General features: G+C 51.0%; 1 protein-coding gene across 1 annotated transcript; it reads left to right on the forward strand.

Annotated features, from left to right (window-relative positions):
• The first annotated feature begins 18,932 nt into the window (after positions 1–18,932).
• On the forward strand, positions 18,933–20,174 carry LOC112892382 (receptor-like protein 51). The gene has a single exon (XM_025959563.1). It carries the CDS (start codon positions 18,933–18,935, stop codon positions 20,172–20,174), a length of 1,242 nt encoding a protein of 413 aa, XP_025815348.1.
• Positions 20,175–22,320: the final 2,146 nt, after the last annotated feature.

The raw sequence follows: 22,320 nt of genomic DNA on the forward strand, positions 1-22,320 counted from the left end.
TTCCAGATATGAAATCACGTCCATCATTGCAAACATGAAAAAATTTATGCATTTCAGTGCTTACTTCAGAAACCCAATGAACATTCACCAGCTTATATTACAAACACTCAATGGGCCTTTGGCCACCGCGGTGCATCACTGGTCACCAGCGTGCATCCCTGGCCGGACCGTCCGTCATGCTTTGCTGCATGCTATCACCATGTGTCCCCGTGCCGTGTTACTTTGGTCCCTTGCCCGAGCACGTGTGCGAGCTGCAGGCCGGCTGCCTGTAGCAGCCCTGCATAGATGCACTACATTCATACACCTGCAGATACTGAACATGAAGGAAATAAAAGGCAACAAGTTATTTTAAACAAATTTTAGCCTTCCAACAGAACTGAATATCTATTAGAAAATATATCGATATATATGCATAGTATAGCTATAGTATAGCTATGTGGAAAAAATAACTAACCTTCTTTTTTCATGCGTCCAACGTATAAGTTTTACTTTTCCGCAAACACTATCAATTGTAAAGCTCCATGATAAAACTCATGATTTCAGCCTCCAGCAAAATGCTCAAAAGCTTGCAATCAAATGCCCATTCAGCTAGTGGTCCATATCCATAGCAGTCAAGAAACAATTTACACAAACAATAAAAAATACTTGAAGCCCCTATGAAATAGAGTAAATTAAATTTAAAAAAATTTGGCTCACATGTTGATCTAAGTGGTGGTTGACACATTATCTTCGGCGGAGACGGCGGATTCCCCTCCAAGCGTGCGCAGAAGTTGACCCTGCGCGAAATCCTCTCTGTAGAGCTGGCCACGCAAAGGTCTGAGATACAGCGAGGTTCTGATCTCCTTCTTTAGGAACGATCAATGGACCAGTTTCTCCGAGACGGACAAAATTCCCGCTCGTTCTAGATCCTGTCATGGCGGGCTCACAGCTAAGCCGAGTACTCATCGATGGCGGGAGCGGGCTCAACGTGTTTTTCGCGAGTATTCTGAAGAAGATGGGGCTGGACATCTCTAAGATGCTCACCCGTAGCAGAGCTCCTTTCTACGCCATTGTTCCGGATCAGTGGTCCTGCCAGTCACCTTTGGGATGAAAGATAACTACCGCACCGAGTACATCAAGTTCGAGGTGGCGGATTTGACTCGTCATATCATGCCATCCTTAACAGACCGGCACTAGCTAAGTTCATGGCCGTGCTCCACTACGTCTACCTGCTACTTAAAATGCCAAGCAAGACAGGCGTACTCACACTCCACGGCGATCTGAAGAACTCATACGACTGCGACCGGGAAGCGATCGAGTACGCCACGACGTCACGCGTGATAGAGCCATCTGTAAAAGTACTCACGGCCATGCAGAAGCTGACCGATTCAGAGATGAATATCTCCAACCAGTGGCCTAGCCAGTCGAGAGTTAAACCTAACCCCAGCGACGTCGGCATCAAGACCATCTAGCTGCAAGAAGACGATGCGTCCAAGACTGATTTGATCGGGGGTGGCTTCGCTGACAAATAGACAAGCGCGCTCGTCAGCTTCGTTAGGGCTAACCGCGTATATTCGCGTGGAAACCAGCAGATATGCCAGGGTGCCCAAGGAGTTGATTGAGCATTGCCTAAAAGTTGACCCTAAAGCCACCCCGAAGAAGCAACGACTATGACGTTTCGCCCCCGACAAGAGGGAGGCCATCAAGAAAGAGCTAGCAAAATTACTCACGGCTGGTTTTATTAAAAAAGTGTACCACCCGAGTGGTTAGCCAACCTTGTACTAGTCTTGAAAAAGAATAATAATAAATGGATAATGTGTGTGGATTATACTTATCTCAATAAACACTGCCCGAAGGACCCCTTCGCGCTACCACGCATCGACCAAGTCATCGACTCTACGGCTGGCTGTGTCCCACTCTCCTTCCTCGACTGCTACTCGGGTTACCATTAGATAGCTCTTAAGAAGAAAGATCAGATCAAAACAGTATTTATCACCCCCTTGGAGGACTTGGAGAACGGGGACTACACTTCTTCAAATTGCTCAAGCGCCACGACAAGTTCCAGTGGACTGAGGAGGCAAAGCAGGTAGTGCAAGATCTCAAGCACCATTTGCAGTCGCCCCCTATCCTGACGGCTCTCCAACCAGGCGAGAACCTGCTACTCTACATCATTGCGACTGCTCACGTCGTCAGTACAACAATTGTGGTGTAACGATAGGAGGAAAGCCACGCCTTTGGGGTGCAGCGACCAGTCTACTTCATTAGCGAAGTCTTTTGTGATTCCAAGGTTCACCGAACAATTCAAAAACTACTCTAAGGTATACTCATCACCTCCAGAAAGCTTCGCCATTATTTCGACGCATACAACATCTTGGTGGTATCCGACTTCCCATTGGCGGATATTCTCCATAATCGGGACGCCACCGGATGCATCTTCCTGTGGACCATGGAGTTGGGAGTCCTCACCCTCGACTTCAAGCCCCGGACGGCCATCAAGTCATAGGCACTAGTCGATTTCATTGCGTAATGACGAGAAAACCAAGTGGAACCCCAGCCAACCAGCCAGAACATTGGGTCATGTACTTTGATGGCTCACTCAAGCTTAGTGGCGGTGGAGTGGGGGTACTTTTCATCAATCCAAGAGGAGAACAACTCAAGTACGTGTTCCAAATACTATTCGAGGTCTCTAACAACGAAGCCGAGTACGAGGAATTATTGCACGGGCTACGCCTGACAATCTCTCTGGGCATCAAGCGACTACTTGTCTACGACGACTCCTTACTGGTGGTCCAACAAGTCAACAAGGAGTGGAACTTCAACAAGGACACCATGGACGCGTATGTTATGGAGATACGCAAGCTTGAGAACAAGTTCTCGGGGTTGGAAATCCACCATGTGATTCACGACAATAATGTGGACCTGGATGTGCTCTCCAAACTGGGTTCTGATCGAGCTAACGTCCCACCGGAAGTTTTCATTCACGAGTTGCATCACCCGCCCATCAAGGCACCAGACTCAAGTTCTATCACTCAGGGTCCAAAGGAATCCGACCGAGAGGTCTTGATGATCGAGGCCGATCGGAGGGTGGCCTTCATCGACTACATCCAGGAGCACAAACTATCCCCGGCGTCGACCTAAAAAGCACCGAAGCTACTCGCATCCTAAGATGCAGTAAAGGGTACATTCTAGTCGGGGGTAACCTGTACAAGCGTGGATCAGCGCCACACATACTTATGAAGTGTGTTTGCACGGAGGAGTGCAAAGAGATACTGCAAGAGATTCACGAAGGCATCTACAGGTGTAGGATTGAGATGGCGGACTAGAGGGGGGGTGAATAGTCCTTTCTAAAACTAATTGCGCCGGCTAACCGAAACTTATGCGGAATTGAAACTATTCGCTTAGTCAAGACTTGACCCCTCTAACTATGACTCTAAGGCACTTCCAAAAAGATCCTACACAAAGCAAATGGAGTGCCAAGCTAGTAAGAGCTCTCCTAACAATTCTAATGCCAAGCCACACAAGTCTAAGTACTAGTACTTCACAAACAAGGGGAGCTCCTACACAATTCTAATGGGCAATAACACAAAGCTAAACCTTAGCTCATTAGATGCTCAAGGACAAGGATACACAATACAAACTCAAGAGCTCAACTTGCTTAGCTACGCAATCTAAGCAAGAGCAACTAATTAAACTACACAAGCTAACTAGTTACACTATGATCTCTACTTCTAGCTACACAAGTAAGAAGATGATTAGCAAGCTACACAAACTAACTAAACACTAGAGAGCAACTACACAAGCACAAGATATATATGAATGTAAATACAAGGGTTGTGATTTGGAGAATGCAAACCACCAAGAAGAGTAGACAAGATTGACACGGTGATTTTTATCCCGAGGTTCACATGGTTGCCACCAAGCTAATCCCCGTTGAGACAAGCTCCAACGTTGCCGCCGATCCTCTTGCTAGCGGTGACTCTCAAGTCACACTCTCCCACGTGGAGTGCTCACACCGAGCTCTAGCACATGATCCGGATGAACCACTTGTTGCTCTTCACGTCTCGCTCAACTAGAGTTGCTCTTCGCGGCTCCCGCGGGGTGAGCACAATACCCCTCACAATCTCTTCTCCGGAGCACCACACAATCTTCTTGCGTGCTTCAACGGAGCCTCTTCCCACCAAGCCGTCTAGGAGGTGGCAACCTCCAAGAGTAACAAGCACACCGGCTTGCAACATGATCACCTTGTGCCACTCGATGCAATCTCTCAAAGCAATCGCACTAGAATCGCTCTCTCACTCAATCGGATGATCACTATCAAGTTAGAGTGAGTAAAGGGCTCTCAATCACTCTCACACATGGACACCAAGTCCCCAAGGTGCTCAGCACCCTCAAATGGCCGGCCACACCCTCTATTTATAGAGGAGGCCCCAAACTAGCCGTTACACTCAAATCTCGTGAAAACAGAGATTCGCGGACTATCCGCCTCACAGAAACCGGACCGTCTGCCATTCAAAACCAACGGCTAGAACTGCAATTATTATGTGTCAGAGTCGACCGTTAGAGCCCCGGGCGGACTATCCGCGCCCCTGGGGCGGACTGTCCGCGGTGCAAAACTTCGAACCAACCGATTTGCAAACGTCTCTGACTAAATTTGGAAGTGACCGGCGGACTGTCCGCTCCCCATGGCCGGACTGTCCGCAATTCAAAAAGTGAGCACACACAGAAACCGTAGTGTTTCTGTCCCAGAATTTTCAGTAGGAGGCGGACCGTCCGCCCCCAAGGACCGGACGGTCCGCAGTTCATTTTGGACCACCAACAGAGCCAAAAACGGCTCTGTTAGAGCTCATCCGGGATAACGGCGGACCGTCCGCCCCCCATGGGCGGACCGTCTGTCAGACCCGGGGCTACCGGGCTGGGCATGTAGCGTAGTCTACGGAGGTTTAAGAGATTAAGTTCATCTTATCTCTTATTCATTTGTTTATCTTTTATTTATCCCGTTTAAATAGGAGATAGAGCTAACCAACGCGGAGAGGATCTATCCGAGACATGTTCTGGTAGGATCCCTCGGCAAAGGTTGGTTAGCATCTTTATAACCCTGGCCTCTCGGATATATAAGGGAGGTCAGGGACCCCCTCAAAACAGAAGATCATTAGGTCATTCTATACATAAGGCAATACAAACCATACAGGACGTAGGGTGTTACGCTCCGTGCGGCCCGAACCTGTCTAAGTCTTGTGTTCCTTGCACCTTTGAGTTCCTGATCTCGGCGTCCCCTCACCCAAAACTTACCACCTTGGGTATATCCCACGGTGGGCAGCCGGTTAAACACCGACAGCTGGCGCGCCAGATAGGGGAGCGCGTCGAAGATCCACCGGCGAGCTCGATGGCTTCGTTCAGATTCGTCAGGTCGGTTCCCTCTCAGGGCACGACGTTTGTTTTTGGTTCATGGGTCTGCATCGCAGATGGTGCGGGCAGTTTCCGGCGATTCCTCATCGACATGAAGCCAAAGACCTCCGCTACGGATTTCCGCAGCGACCTCGACAAGTTTGTCGACGACCTCGACAACTTGCCGCTCCACGCTCCCGCAGCACAGGTCAAGGTGGAGTCCGCTTCAGCCTCGACTTCTTCTGGTGTTGCGGCAACTCTCCCTGGTTTGGACTTGTTCCAACCTAGGGATTTGCTTAGCCGATCTCAGCTCGGTTTGTGCGAATCGGCCACTGGTCTTCAGGAGGCCGACGCCTTTGGATCCTTCTCCATGTTTGAGAAGGACCTGGACTTGTTATTCCAGATCGGAAAACTTGAAGCCACCGCGTGTCGGGGGGCTTCGGGTTGTTCCGGTACCGGTGATCTGGTGGTCACCTCCTTGCCGGGGGGGCACGTGGTGCACTGGAGGGGCGTAACGCTCCCCAAACCACTCGAGGCAGAGGGTCGACTCGTGGCTCACCTCGAGCCCTTGCCTTTTCAGGAAGGCAGGCCGTTGGCCACCGCGGCGGAGGGGACGACTGAACTAGTCGACGAAGGTTCTCATGAGCTTTCCTCCCGCCAGGTGCTGATGGCCGAAGAAGGCGAGGACGGTGGGGATTTTCTCATCAACAATTTTGAAGCGATCTCCGAGGATGAGATCACGGCCAATGTTGGTGACGAGAACGACGCCGATCGTGAAGCGCGGAGGGCCAGAAACAGGGCCCGCACAATCCGGCGGAGGAGGGCCAACGAGCGTAGGCGATCTATGCATCGCGAGCTTGATCCTGAGTTCGCCGCCGTCAGCGAACGGGGGTTTCGGACTCCGGTGGCCAACATCGCCAGGGTTACGGCCATCCTCGAGCGCAGCCATGACCCGGAGGTACGTCAAGCACTCTTGTACGCGCAGAGGGCTTGGATCCAGTTGGATCAACACAACCCGGCGCCTACCATCAGGGAGGAGCGCGTGGGCGAGAGTCGAAGTCAGACCCACAGCCGAACGGCTGGCGGCCGTCCTCGACGTCAACCCAGCAACGACAACGCTTGCGGGAGCTAGACCCCTGGCGGGAGGCAGCAGCCACCGCAAGGGGGTCAGCCACGACAAGCCCATCATCGACTCTCTCGGAGGATCTGCGCCAACACATCAATGAAGGCCGCGATGCGCGCACCGTGATTTCTTCCAGGCGCAAGACCCGTGAAGAAGTCGAGAATGAAGGTACTGACTGTAGCGATCGATTTCCTGCTTTTTCCGCTCGTTTCAGCAGCTACAAGTACCCGGAGGGCTTCAAGCCGATCGGCATCACCAAGTACGACGGCAAGCAGGCTCCCCAGCAGTGGCTTCGTTGCTACTCCACGGCCATTGACGTCGCGGGGGGCTCAAATATCACCAAAGTCGTCTACTTCCCGATGGCTTTGGACCCTGCGCCGCTCACTTGGCTGGAGAGCCTCGGCAACAACACAATCGACTCCTGGGAACGACTTAAGAAGGTCTTCATCGATAATTTCCAGGGAGCAATTACCCGTGCAGGTACTCGACACGATCTTGCCCAGTGCAAGCAGGAACGTAACGAGCTTGTACGGTCCTACACGCGTCGCTTCTTCGACGTCCGCGCCACCATCGCGAACATCTCGAAAGAGGACATCATCGACTGCTTTTACAACGGCATCACCGACCCGAGCATATACAGAGATTTCGGGCGGAACAGGCCGAAGACCGTTGCGGGCCTTCGTGATATGATGCACGATTGGTCCGAGCAGGAGGAGAAGATGCGGGAGCGGTTCCCGCGGCGCCATGATAGCAATCTGCGGCGCCCAAACGACAACCGCAGCGACAAAGGCCAGCGGGACTTTTCCGGGCCACCCCGGAAACGAAAGCCAGATGATGTCATCGCGGCTATCGATCGTCCTTCGCGGGGCAAGAAGTCGACGACGCAGGAGGAATTCGAGAAACTCCTGCAGAAGAAGTGCCCATGGCATCCGGGCGCCAGCCATGCCGCCATTGACTGCTACCACCTTCGGAGGACGTTCAGCAACACCGGTGGTGGAAAGAAGAATAAGAAGCCTGCTGACAAAGAACCCGAGGATGACGATCACGATGACCAGGGGCGTAATCCGAAGTTTCAGGATGCCTCGAAGGTCGTCAACGTTATCTTCGGTGGTGATGAGGATTTCGGTTCCAGGAGGGACCAGAAGCTGCTTCTTCGGGAGATCTTGTCCGTCGAGCCGGCGGTACCACGGCCGCTCCGTTGGTCGGAGGTCCCCATCTCGTTCTCTCGCGACGATCAGTGGACGAGCTTCTCGGAGCCCGGTAAGTTCCCATTGGTCCTGGATCCTGTGGTGGCAGAGGTCAAGCTTACCAAGGTCCTCATCGATGGCGGAAGCGGGCTCAATCTCATCTTCGTCAGTACTTTGAAGAAGATGGGCCTGGATTTCAAGGATATGCTGGTGCCCAGCAAGTCTCCCTTTTACGGGATCGTCCCAGGTAATGCGGCGCATCCGCTTGGCACGGTGGTCCTCCCAGTCACCTTTGGCACACGGGAGAACTATCGTACCGAGTTCATCAAGTTTGAGGTGGCTACTTTTGATTCCTCTTACCATGCAATATTGGGTCGTCCGGCACTAGCTAAGTTCATGGCAGTGCCGCACTATGTTTATCTGCTTCTTAAGATGCCAGGACTCGGTGGAGTGCTCACCCTCCGTGGCGACTTGAAGAAATCATATGACTGCAACCAGGAGGCGATCCAATATGTTTATGTCGATGTCTCTACTTGTGTGTGTGTGTGCCTATGCTGAGCGAATGTCCAGGCTTACAAGGCGCAAGTAGTAGACACTACCCCGGGGTGCAACGACCCTGAAGGTAGCCGTAGCTCCGTGTAGGAACTCGTCTAACAAGTGGCCCACAACCCGAAATTGTAGGCCTAAACTCGTTAGGAAGGAACGCGAGCATCGTCGCGGGATTGCCGTGCGTAGGGCAAAAAATTAGGACTAGCTCGAGTGCGGCGACTCTGAGTGTAGTCGAAAATCGCTCCTGCTTATGAGCGTGCTCCGTAAGCTGTGTAAGACCCGGGCGGACAGATCGGGCTTGTTAGGAGCAGGTGCGGTCGTTGCCGCGTTTTGGCCATTCTTTTGGCAAAAACATGACTGTTCTGAGTGCCGCCACTCAGGATGTAGTCGAGGTAGCTCTTCATGCGAGCCTGTCCAACGTGCTGTTTTGAGCCAGTCGAGCGGATCAACTGAGTTGGACAAAGTGCGACTTCGGTCGCGTGCGACCACCCAAGGTCGCGGCGGAACTCGATATATCGAGGAGTTTTAGCCGGAGCAGATGGTTCGACAAAAAGTAAAGTCGATAAGTTGTGAATGTAGTCACAACTTTATTCACGACGAGCGGCCAGTCTACACGAGTGTTGGTTCGTGGCCGTGGCTGTCGTGCGCCGGAGAATGAATGTTCAACCCGAATATTGTGGCTCATAGCCTCCAATATGCATCGAAGAAAGGAGATCTTCCAAGCCCCTGAGGAATTCGGATATCGCCAGGTATTTGCTTATGGGTAGAACTTACGCAGGTGTTGGACGTTCCAGGAATTTGGGATGTCCTGGCCCTCGGGGCATTGTAGTCGATACGACCCTGGCCGTGTGACCTGCTTGACGACGAACGGGCCCTCCCACCTTGAATTGAGTTTGTGTAGGCCAGATTCGTCCTGGATACGACGTAAAACCAGGTCGCCGACGCTGAATAACCGCTCCTTGACGTTGCGATCATGGTATCGGCGGATCCCCTGCAGGTACCTGGCTGACTGGACAAGGGCGGTGCAACGAGCTTCTTCCACAGAATCGAGCTCTAACTGCCTCGCTTCGTCCGCCTCGCCTTCATTGTACATTTCAACCCTTGGGGACTTCCACATGATATCGGCTGGTAAAATGGCTTCAGATCCATATACAAGAAAGAAAGGTGTTTGGCCTGTGGCTTTGGACGGCTTTGTCCGAAGCCCCCAGACTACATGCGGCAGCTCGTGTACCCATTTGCCTCCCTTCTTGCTGTTTTCATCGTATAGTCGCTTCTTGAGACCGTCGATTATCAAGCCGTTCGCCCGTTCGACTTGTCCATTGGCCCGCGGGTGTGCAACTGAGACATATTTGACTTCGATGCAAGCGTTCTCGCAGAATTCCCAGAAATGGTTGGCCGTGAAATTTGACCCCAAGTCCGTGATGATAGTGTTGGGGAAGCCGAACCGGTGCAAAATTTCTGAGATGAAGTCAACAACCCGGTCTGGCGTGAGTTTGGCGATTGGCTTGTACTCGATCCACTTCGTAAACTTGTCGATAGCCACCAGAACATGAGTAAAACCGCCTGGCGCCGTCGTGAAGGGCCCGATCATGTCGAGACTCCAACAAGCAAAAGGCCACGATGGTGGTATAGTGATGAGGCTATGAGCAGGATCATGGGTCTGTTTGCCGAAGAATTGGCAGTTTTGACACCTGCGCACGAGATCCTCCGCGTCGGTGACTGCGGTGGGCCACCAGAAGCCGGCCCTGTATGCTTTCCCAACCAGCGTTCTTGACGCCGCATGGTTGCCGCAGACGCCTTCGTGGATCTCTCGTAGTATGTCGTACCCATCTTCTTTCGTGACACACTTCATAAGAAACTCCTGACCGAGCGCCGCGCCTGTAGAGCTTGCCGTTGACCAGGACGAAGCCCTTGCTTCTTCTTAAGACGCGCGCCGCTTCTGCACTCTTAGCGTCAATTCCCGCTGGTAGCCGTTGGTCTTGAATGAAGTCGATGAAAGCCGCTCGCCAGTCCTCCCCCAGCATCAGAACCTCTCGATCGGGTTGTTGGGAACCCGAGTCGATGGTTACTTGCGGAGAAGGCTTGATGGATGGCTGATCAAGCTCCTGGACGAAGACTCCCGGCGGGACTTGAGCGCGCTTTGACCCTAACTTGGACAGGATATCCGCGCCAACGTTGTGCTCCCGTAGCACATGGTGAACCTCCAAGCCAGAAAACTTGCCTTCCAGCTTGCGCACTTCCTGGACGTATGCATCCATTGTTTCCTTGTTGCAGTCCCACTCCTTATTGACCTGCTGAACGACAAGAAGAGAATCGCCATACACAAGTAATCGCTTGATATCGCCAAACGAAGCCCGTGAAGCAAGGCTTCATACTCGGCTTCATTATTAGATACCTTCCATAAGATCTGAAGGACGTACTTCAATTGTTCGCCTCGTGGGGAGATGAGCAAGACACCAGCGCCTCCGCCGTCGAGCTTGAGGGACCCATCAAAATACATGGTCCAGTGCTCTGGCTTGTCCACTGGGGTTGGGACTTGATTCTCCCTCCATTCAGCCATGAAGTCGACTAGAGCCTGTGACTTGATGGCAGTGCGTGGCTTGAAGTCGATTGACAAAGCCCCCAGTTCCACTGCCCACTTAGATATGCGTCCCGTGGCATCTTGATTATGGAGAATATCCGCCAGCGGGAAGTCCGTAATCACAGTGATCTTGTACTCGTCGAAGTAATGGCGCAACTTTCTTGATGTGATCAAAATTGCATATAAGAGCTTTTGAACAGCTGGGTACCGTACTTTTGACTCGGAGAGAACCTCGCTGACGAAATAGACGGGCCTCTGCACTCCGAACGCATGGCCTCCTTCGCCTCGCTCGACTACAATAGCGCTGCTGACAACATGGGTTGTTGCCGCAATATAGAGTAGTAGATCCTCTTCCGGTAGCGGAGCGGTAAGGATCGGAGGCGACTGGAGGTGAATTTTCAAGTTTTGTAGAGCTCGCTCGGCCTCCTCCGTCCATTGAAACTTGTCTTGGCATTTTAGGAGCTTGAAGAAAGGTAGCCCTCTCTCCCCGAGTCGGGAGATGAACCTGTTCAGGGCCGCCATACAACCTGTCAGCTTCTGCACATCCTTGATTGTGGCCGGAGCCTCCATATCAGTGATGGCCGTGATCTTGACAGGGTTGGCCTCGATGCCCCGGTTGCTGACGATGAACTTAACACCTTGGGTATATCCCACGGTGGGTAGCCGGTTAAACACCGACACCGTCCGCAGATCTATTTCCAACAGAAATGTACCTCGGTAAAACGGCCATAACTCTTAGCTCCGATGACCAAATTAGGTGATCTTGGACTCTATGGAAAGCTAATTCAGAGGGCTACACAACCCAACTGAATATTTGGTCCAAAACACAATGGATCAAAGCAATATTCCACTCCAAAAGACAACATAATTTTCGGAGAAAACCTAAAAACCTTTCTTGCTTCCCAAAGTTGATCAACATCAACTCCAACTCTTTCTCCTTTGCAAATGTGCCAACACCACCACGTGAACAACACCATGTGCATGTGTGTTAGAATTTTACAATCATTTTCAAAGGATTTTCACTTGATCTCACCACGCCACTCGATCCTAGCAACATCGCAATGTTAGATCGCTCAAGTGGCACTAGATGACCGATATGCAAACAAGTTTGCCCCTCTTGATAGTACGGCCATCTATCCTAAATCCGGTCATGCACTTCTCTACACAACCTTTGACCGGTGAAATGAAATGCCCTACAAGTCATATCTTTGCCTTGCGCATTTCATTTCATTTTCCCAAATGTTGATGCCACACAAGCACCAAATTCCATCAAGCCTTTTGATCATCTTCATAAGTCAACACTTGGCTTGATCTTCCTTGAATGATATGATCCACTCCATATCATCACATGACCTCTTTGGTCCATCGATCTTGATCTTGCTCGCTCTTCACCATTGCCTCGGTCCATCGGCGCCAAATCTTGCCCAAGCTTCACCGCCTCGCGGTCCCTCGCTTCAAAGCCTTGACTTGCCCTTCTCCATTGCAACCGGTCCATCAAACCAAGCCTTGTCTTGATCTTCTCCATTTTGGTCACATAACTCTATGTTATGTCTCATATGCAATGAGCTCCTCGATCACACTATATGAGCATAGCATCAACCCTTAGCCATTTCTCTTCCATGGCACATGTTGCTCATACTAGTATCTTTGTGTGGACTAATCTCCTGTGTATCTCAACATAAACACTTATTAGTCCACCTAAGTTGTCACTCAATTACCAAAACCAAACAAAGGCCTTTCAACAGAAACCATGCAGCTTTTCGCACACTAGTTGGCAAGGCTTTTAGATCTGGTTTCTACTGGCCGACTGCTTTGGCAGATGCCGAAGCACTCGTTTGCCAGTGTACAAACTGCCAGTTCTTCAGCAAACAGCCCCATGTTCCGAGTCACAATCTCATCACCATACCACCTTCATGGCCGTTTGCATGCTAGGGCCTGGACATGATAGGCCTCTGACTACCGCGCCGGGTGGTTTTACACACGTGTTGGTGGCCATCGATAAGTTTACCAAGTGGATCGAGTACAAGCCAATTGCAACGCTCTCTGCGGATCGAGTGATTACTTTCATCCGTGATATCCTACACGGTTTTGGCTTCCCCTGCATTATCATTAAAGATCTGGGATCCAATTTTTACTGGCATCAGTTCTGGGATTTCTGTGAACGCAGTTCTATTGAAGTCAAATATGTGTCAGTGGCTCACCCAAGGGCCAACGGCCAGGTTGAGCGCACCAATGGTTTGATTTTTGATGGATCGAAGAAAAAAGACTCTATGATGAGAACAACAAAAAGGATGCCAAGTGGATCGATGAGATCTCATCAGTAATCTAGAAGCTTCACACACAACCAAGCAAAGCCACAGGACAGTCACCTTTCTTACTCATATACGGATCTGAAGCTATATTACCAGCTGACGTGATATGGAAGTCTCCTCAACTGGAGATGTTTGAAAAAGGCAAGACTGACACCGCAAGATATCTCGAGCTCAAGTCAACTGAGGAAATCAGATGCAACATCTTATTCCAGTCGGTCCGCTACTTACAAGGAGTCCGTCGTTACCACGACCGGAACGTTCAACGACGCTCTTTCAATGTTAGAGATATGTTTCTTCAACGAATCCAGAATGACACCAGATTACACAATCTTAACTCGCGATGGGAAGGGTCTTTCATTACGCATAAGGTTACGGATCCTAAATCTTATCGCTAAAGTACCCTGATGGCTAGAAGGTTTCTAATTCTTGGATTATCGACCATCTATGCCGTTTTCATCCTTGTCAACTGGGATATCTTCTATTGGTGCCCGGAGATTAATACTTCCAGTACAACTCCATTTTACTGGTTTACATTGGTATTACACGCAAGTTTGCTGAAGGGGCTTCGTTCCCATACTCTCAGTAACAAATGACTAGTTTCTGACTAGTATCCTGTGTTATTGAAGGAGCCTCACGCTCATCCTTTCGGTACAACTTCGTTTTACTGGTTTACGACTGGCATTACACGCAAGTTTACTGAAGGAGCCTCGCTCCCATACTTACAGTAACAGATTATTAGTTTATAATTAGTATCTTGTGTTACTGAAGGGGCCTCACTCCCATAATTCCAGTAATAAATTACTAGTTTCCGACTAGCATCATGTGTTATTGAAGTGGCCTCGCCCTCATACTTCCAGTACAGCTCCATTTTACTGGTTTACGACCGGTAATATGCGCAAGTTTGCTGAAAGGGTCGCTCTCATACTTTCAGTAAAAAATTACTGGTTTCTGACTAGTTCTGTGTTACTGAAGGGGCCTCGCTCCTATAATAAGGTGTTTTTACTAGTTCATAACTAGTTCTATACTTGTTCGACTACATCAACTACTTGTCTACCCTACAAATCTAGTCAGAAAAGATTCCGACGAGACGACATCATCAACTGTTCAAAGATCCAGCGGCTGCTTACCCGATGCCTAGGCTCGGGGACTGGCGCTACTGACTGCTAGGTATATTCTATGGTACTCATTTGACTCCTTTGCTCGGGGGCTCCATATGGCAAGGCACTTAGCGTGCTTTCAGGGACAGATCTCATGATCTAATGCTGGATGTTGTAAAACTACTCAAAGATACCCGATTCAAGAGGCTTTTTAAGATTTATCTTGGGTAGATGATTGTTAACCATTATTTCAGGGATTTTATTCTGAAATAAGGGTTTTTTAGATTATTGTCCAGAGGTCTTATTTAGTCATTGGCTCAGGGAACAAAGACTGGTTTGAGAGGTAATTTTGGGGTTTTATTGGAGAAGTTATTTGTTTAACCATTTTTTCAGGGAATTCATCCCGAAACAAGAGGTTTTCAAAAATACTGAACCGATTTGCTCATATTAACCATTAAATCTTTACTGTCATATACTGCATGCCACGATTCTTTGGATCCTTGATTCCAAACCTTGGGAATTTGGATTCAAGCCTCGGGGGCTGCGGGACACGTGGCATCAGCGATTTATTTTTCAAATCTGTTTCAAGATAAGAACAGAAGATTCAAGATTAAATTAACCCTCAGTCTGATTCTACGAGTCAAACTAACGCTCGGGGGCTACTCCATATGGAGCGCGAGTTTAATTGCACCCCATATAAAAGAAAACTTGACAACTACTCGAGGCATGATCACCTCACAACCTCGACACAGCCAAGAAAGTACTCTGAAGACACCTTCAAGATGAAGTTTGGGAGAACTCAAAGACACCTTCAGAAGTACTCGGACCCCTGCGGTACTCGACTACGAAGAGCTCAGGGGCTTGTCAGACCCGGGCACACGGGACTGTGCACGTGGCATACTTTTCCTAGGATTCGGGATGGGACATGACCCATGCTCTACATCTGTTGGAACTACTTATAGTGTAGTAGGATTACCCGTACAGCAGTCGAAACTAGTCTGACACGGTAGGAAACTACTCGAGAAGTACTTGGGTAGGACTCCTGGGCTTGTACCCGGTTAGAACTTCCATGTAAATCTGTCCCCCTGGACTATATAAGGGCGGACAGGAACCCCCTCCAAACGGGGAAAAACCCAGGAGATCATCCGATCATCACCTAAGGCAATACAAACCACACAGGACGTAGGGTATTACGCTCTCGGTGGTCCGAACCTGTCTAAACCTTGTGTTCCTTGTACCTTCGAATTTCCGATCTCGGCGACACCCTACCTTGAAACTCACCACCTTGGGTGTATCCTTCAGTTGGCGTGGCGGTAGAACACCGACATCTTTCCCTGGTGGGCCATTTGTGGCCATTTGACGGCCCAGCTGGCCCAAGCCACGTACTTCTAGGGAGCTAATCCGTGATCAGCCCCTTAAAGAACATTCTTTAGGGGATCCATGATATATGCCCCCGACAATGAGTATTGCGAATCCATCGCAAAGTATTCAGAAGACAACAAACAAAGATATGCATATCATTTTACTTGTTGGACATAGAGAAACAAAACAGAAGATGTACTTCATAAAGTTTAGGAAGACATATCATCGAATAGCTGGTGGATAAGGCCACATAAGGCTGGGTTCAAGACGTCTACTCCATGCCACCCCTAGCTACAGTCAGTCAGGCAGGGGCAGGTAGACGATCGTGTTGTTGAAGGACTCATCGATTCCAAGATCCATAAGCTCCACAATTTGCTATTCTATTTCCATTATTCTAGTATTCATTAAACCTGAAATGAAATCATTTAACCAAAACGAGTGTATCAATCATCCTGCATACTAAATTTTGTAACTTTTCTTTTTACCCAAATTTATGGTGGGAACCTAGACACAATTTACTTGGCTAGCATAAAACTTTGTTCATCTACAAACCTCTCATTTGGCACACAATAATTTAATTGTTTTCTCATTACCATTTGAACACCGTTAAAAACCCATGCACCATAGAAATAGAAAATATTCACAATTCTATAGATCACACAAAGAAATGCTAGCCATACTGCAAATTAAATATTTTGAAAATTCTATAAATCAAAAAATGAATAATGGATCTTGTCATGTCCACTTTATCAAGTTTATCAGATTATTTGTCCTTGATTGCGACCAACCTTCTTGGCAAGTGCTCAGGCGGGGGATCGATTTGCAACCTGGATACATTGATGTTCGCCCAACCAATAGACTTTGTGTCAACATCCTTCACTCCTTCATCTTGAACTCATTTCATTTATTGTCTTGTGATTCCTCCTTCAAGTGCCCAGCCACCAGCTCCTTCAAGCACTATCCAAATATGATTGGATTGTTTGTCAAGTTAAGTGCACAGATAACTTTTATCAACCATAATTTATTGATGCTTCATGTGTGTCATCTTGTTCAATCGACAATACAGGTTGGCAAGAAGCAAATTTAATAGTAGACCTAATATATAAAGGTAAACATGATGTGCTAGCTAACCATTGGGGTTTGAAGTCAGGTCAAGACATCATCTTGAGATTATTCTATCTTGAACTGTGCTGCTGGTCTTGATCTGGATGCTGCTAGAATACAGTGCTCAAATTAGAAAATATGGAAAGAAACAAGAGCTCCAGAAAATTAGTGTTAGCTTGATTATATGATTTACCTTGTCCCCAAAGTTTTTTTCTTCTCTATCACCTAAGTAGTGCGCTCTCTCCAAATTTGATTGAACAGTAGGAACAGGCAGACCGTGAACGCAATTGGCAACCATAGCATGCTTGTTAATTCATCAGTTAGCACATCAACCCACAAAACTTGTGCGTAATCATGTGGTTGAGAAGCTCTTGAACAACCTGGGGTGTCACGGTTGCCATGAGAAGACCAGGAGTGCAAGAAATTTGGTGGTTGACTGATCAAGGGCATTTCATCGAACACCTTCCAAGCAGCTATTTCTTAGACATAATAGTACAATCAAAGGGGCGGCAATGGGTAAATGAGCCTTGGGGGAGGCAACATTAGACACGATTTATCAGGTGAGCAGAAAGGATACCCTATCATGTTGCCTCTGTCAAGTGCCAGCTACAAGGAGAACCACACAGCACCGGCAAACTCTACCCAGAGCTGGATAAAATCCAATACAGGAGACAGTGACTCTCCCTTGGTAGATCAGTGCTAGAGAATTTCAATCCATGGCAGGAAGCACAGGGGACCCAGATTGGGAGGAGGACAAGCATTGGGGATGTGGCACTATGTTGAGGGCGAGCAGGCGCTGGGTTGCCGCCTCCGCTACGGACGCTTCCTGTTGGCCCCTTGGGGCCCCTGCCACCGCTGAGGGGATGGGTGTTGTGATGGTGGTGGAGGCGCCGAGTTAGGCCGCCTCCATAGCAGCCACGACCACCGCTTCCAAGGCCCGTAAGTCACCGTAAGTGCAGCCGGCCGTCATAATTCTGGACATGGGAGGGCGGCTATGGTGAACAGGGAGGGGAGCGGGCAGTGCAGCTGCTGTCTAGGCGAGGCGCCGAGGATGTGCGTTTGGCGAGTTGGCAGGTGACCGCGAAATCTTGCGAAGAGGTTAAGCGGCAGCGTATGGCAAATATCGACGTGTGATTCTTAGATGCGAAACTGATGGGCGGGATTGGTGGATACATGCGGGCGGGTATGAATTTTTTTGGTTGAAAAAAGTAGTGGCGAAAAGGCAGAAATATTTTAGAAAACGTTATTTTTTTAACATCATAAAACTTTTGCATCTTCCGACCTATCAACGGGCCCTTCTGTGAGGGGTAGGCGAGAATTTTTCAGGTGGGAGAGGTTTTTAATTATTTTGGATCCTTATAATATAGATAGATAGATTGATAGATATGAAGATGATGGAAAACAAACAGCCTGCCTCATTGATAAATGGGGAAAACCTTGTATATTGTGGCCCAGGATTTGATCTCCTCGGCCCTATCCTCATGCGTTTGGGCCGCTTGAATGAAATGGGGGTTGGGCTGGGGACCGCGCGCAGAAGTGCTCAGCCCGGCAGCGGCATTGTCGCAACGGCCAACCCACTCTAACCGCAAGTCCGCAACCCGACGTGCCCGGCAGCGGCCAGCGGCGGTGTGCCGGTGTCACGAGCGCGCCGTGTGCTGAAGCGCCTGTGCGAGCGCAGCGGCACAGAGGATGAGAGGAGCACGTTCCTGCCGCACGGCACCAACCGGAGACCGGAGCTTGAGCGGCCACTGTTCCCACGACGCGATCACATGAGCGGTGCCAGAGGCCGCGCTGCCCAACAGAACACCACCCCCTCCCGGGCTCCCGGCCTCCCCTCTGCTCTCCTTGGACAAGCGACTGCGCTGCACATCTGGCTTTACCGGTCCCGTCTTTCCACAGCGGTCAATTGGCCGCAGTAGTAGCATGAGATAGGTTGCACGGGTACCCAGGCACGCTGCTGCCAGTGCCCCTGCCGCGGCCGCAGGCGGCCTCTGCGCGCCCCGGCGCGAGCACACTGTCCCCGAAAGCGACCGTCCCCCAACCGCCCAGCGGCCAGCACCGCGCCCCGTCCGTCAGTCCGCGCGCATCCGACGGCGCAGAGCGGCCCGGGCCCCGCGCTCGCGGGGAGCGGCAGCGTCGTAAACCGCGCGCCCCGCACCGCTCGCCCCGTCCCTCCTCGCGGCTTTGAAAGCCTTTCTCGGGCTCCCCCCACGCGCGCTCGCAGCTGCGCGTGCGTGCTCTGCGTCCACGGGCATGGACGACGCCGCCCTCTTCCTCCCTCGCCTCCTGCTCGGCATCGCCATCGTCGCGGCCATCGCGGGCGCGGCGCCGCTGGACCCGCAGCAGCTGCTGGCGCTGCGCGCGCTCGGCCTGGGCGCGCACCCGCGCGCGGACCCCTGCGGCGGCGCGGGCGCCGCGGTGAACGCGTCCTGCGACGCTGGGGCGCCGTTCCGGCGCGTCACGTCGCTCGCCCTCACCAACTGCTCCGGCACCACTTCCGTCTCGGCCGCGGCGCTCGAGGCGCTCGCGCCGTCGCTCCGCGCGCTGGCGTTCGCCGACTGCCCGGCCGCGCCGCCGCGGGCGCTCCCGCCGGAGCAGCTCGCGTCCGGGCTCCGGGCCTTCTCCTGCACCGCCTCGCTCCGCCGCCTCTCCGCGGTGTGGCTCTCCCACCTTGCCAACCTCACCGAGCTTACTGTCGCGGACACGCCCCTCGCGACGGGCTCTCCCACCGAGCTCGCCGTCGTCGTCTCCCACATGGAGCACCTCACCCGCCTCACAATCTCCAACGCCAACCTCTCCGGCTTCCTCCCGCACCACTGGCACTGCCCCAACCTCACCCACCTCGACCTCTCCGGCAACCGCATCACCGGCGCCATCCCGGACACTCTAACGCTCCTCGGCGGCATCACCCACCTCAACCTCAGCTCCAACGTTCTCAATGGGGCGATCCCCAACTCCATCGGGGACCTCATTTCGCTCACCACCCTGGACCTGTCCAACAACACCCTCTCCGGCGGCATTCCGGACACCGTCTCCACGCTGCCGGAGCTGGAGGTGCTCAACCTGGGCTCGAACCGGCTCAACGGGAGCATCCCGCTGTTCCTGGCCGAGATGCGGGGGCTCAGGGAGCTCAACCTCGAGAACAACGACTTCGACGGCATGGTGCCCTTCAACGCCAAGTTCCTGTCGCGGCTGCGTGTGTTCAGGGCCGCCGGGAACGGCAAGCTGTGCTACAACCGGTCTGTGCTTTCCGCCGAGATCGCCGTCGGCGTGGCGCCGTGTGACAAGTACGGGTTCCCGGTGCTGCCGCCCCCGGCCACCGCGCGGTCGGAGCGCAGTGCGGACTACGACGACGGCGGCGGGGACGCGGAGGCCGACGCCGGCGCGGACACGAGGGGCGGGCCCAGCTCGGCGGTGCTCGGGGCGGCCATCGGTCTGTCCTGCCTGGCGTTCCTGGTCATCTTGCTCGTCTGCCTCTGCAAGGTGTGCCGCTGAGTGATACGCGGGCAGCAGCGCCCGTGTTGCGCGCGATTCCTCCGTGCCTTTTGCTGAAGTGCTTAGTCGGCTCTTCTGCTGCGCGTCGTGCCGTCTGCCGTGAAAATGTATGAACTACGGTAGCTTAGGATCAATCGATTCTTAATTTCTTCTGTATTTTTGACACCGTTCTTCGCTTCTGGTCGGGTTTAAGCCTCTGAGACCTTGAATCAGGAGCAGAGAATTGCTGTATACAAAAGAACATCTTTTGGTTGGATGTTGGAACGATTCTGCGATGTCTTGTGCCTGTATTTTTGTAAAATATAAGGGCAAGCGCGATGTATCTACTGAGTAGGTAATAAGTAGCAGATCTAGACAGGAGTAGACCTTTGTGAGGCTGGACACACGACGAATAGAAAAATGTTTTGAGAGAAAAACGGACGCCAGCAGCAGTTGGGCCCCGTTTAGATCACTTCAAAGTTCCAAATTTTTACACACTCTCTCCATCACATCAATTTTAGGATACATGTATGAAGCAGTAAATGTATGTAAAAAATAACTAATTGCACAGTTTAATTGTACATCACGAGACGAATCTTTTAAGCCCAGTTAGACCATGATTAGATAAAATTTGTCAAATGCAAACGAAGCCCAGTTAGACCATGATTAGATAAAATTTGTCAAATGCAAATGAAAACGCTACAGTAGCAAAAAATTCCAAATATTATAAAAAGTTGCGATCTAAACGGGGCCTTGGTCTTGTGTTAGAAAGAGAAAAACGGAGGAGGGAGAAAACTTTAATTATTTTCTATTCTTATTAGCTGTTTCTACCTGCTTTCACGATGTTTACTATCTGGTCATAGGGCTGCATTTATGGTCTATTGCCTGCTTTTTTACCCCATTGCGGATGCCCTTAGTTGGTATTTCAAGATTCAGAAAGAGCAAGATCGATCTAAACGACGCGAGCTAAACCAACGAAGACGGAGCAGTGCGGTCGTGTTGTCGTGTTGATATTCCAATCCAACTAATTGCCTATTAAATAGAGTTCAAGTGGAAGGCCTTAGCGTATGTAATTTCGAGGCTACTTTTTCTTGTTACCGATAGCCGGCTGTACTCTTCTTCTGTATCAATGAAATAGGCATGATCTCGTGCCGTTCGTTCAGAAAAAAATCCAATAAAGGCATGCTACGGCTGACACAATGGTACAGTGCGACTTGCAGTAAACACATGCTACGGCTGAATCAAGCTGAAAGAGCTTGAAACTGGAACATGTGCTCTCGTGATTCAGTGTACGATGATCGAGGATTTGTCACCTGACTGAGGTTACAATAGCTACTCTGAAGTCCGAAACACGAGCCCGTGCGTTTGGGCCCTCTGGCCACTGAACAGTGAACACTGTACGTACCAGTATATGTAACTGACCCTGTCGAGCTCGCACGCCATGCTACGGAGTACGAACACAGATCACTGTACTTGCTGGAATCCGGGCATGATTGCATCAGCCATCGGCTCATGTTCCTACCTAGCACTGGCAGTGGCATTTGATCGCCGCGCGGCCGTGTGGTGCGAGCATGCATCGGCCTGGAGGTTTTCACTCTTCGCTCGCCTCGTCCAAAGTGCGCTCCCTGCCTCTTTCTTCCTGGACTCTTCTTGCAGGAGTTGAGAGTTGGATCGGATGCGAGCCAGCGTCCTTTTCTACCCGATTCCGATTTATTTAGCCTTCAGGGCTACGTTTTCGCCAGCCGCGCTGCGTCCTCGTTGAGAGGAGCTGTAGACGATCATGTAACCCTGGGTCCGTCCGTGCGGTGTGGGTCCCCCTCGTCGGCCCCAGCAGTCCAGCAACCTAGCCGCTACGGCATTGGTCGCTTTATGAGTTGTGACTACTGGCTACTGCTGCTTTTGGCAACTGTGATACTTGTCCGGCACTACATGGCCGAGCTCTCGAGTCGAGATACGCTGAAGCCGTGTCCTGCTACGCGCTGCTTGGCGTATCCTCTACTTGCTGAGTACGGCAGAGGTATGACGATTCATGCAGTGTATATTCTAGCTTTTTACTGTAGTGGCTGTGAGTGGACACGCACGCAGCAGAGCAGATCACCGCTAATCGATCGGCCACTTTGGCGGTGTCAATTTGCCGCCCGGAATGATCGCCTCCCTCCCTCCCCTA

Source organism: Panicum hallii, chromosome 5, assembly GCF_002211085.1.
Source record: "Panicum hallii strain FIL2 chromosome 5, PHallii_v3.1, whole genome shotgun sequence".
Classification (NCBI taxonomy): Eukaryota; Viridiplantae; Streptophyta; class Magnoliopsida; order Poales; family Poaceae; genus Panicum; species Panicum hallii.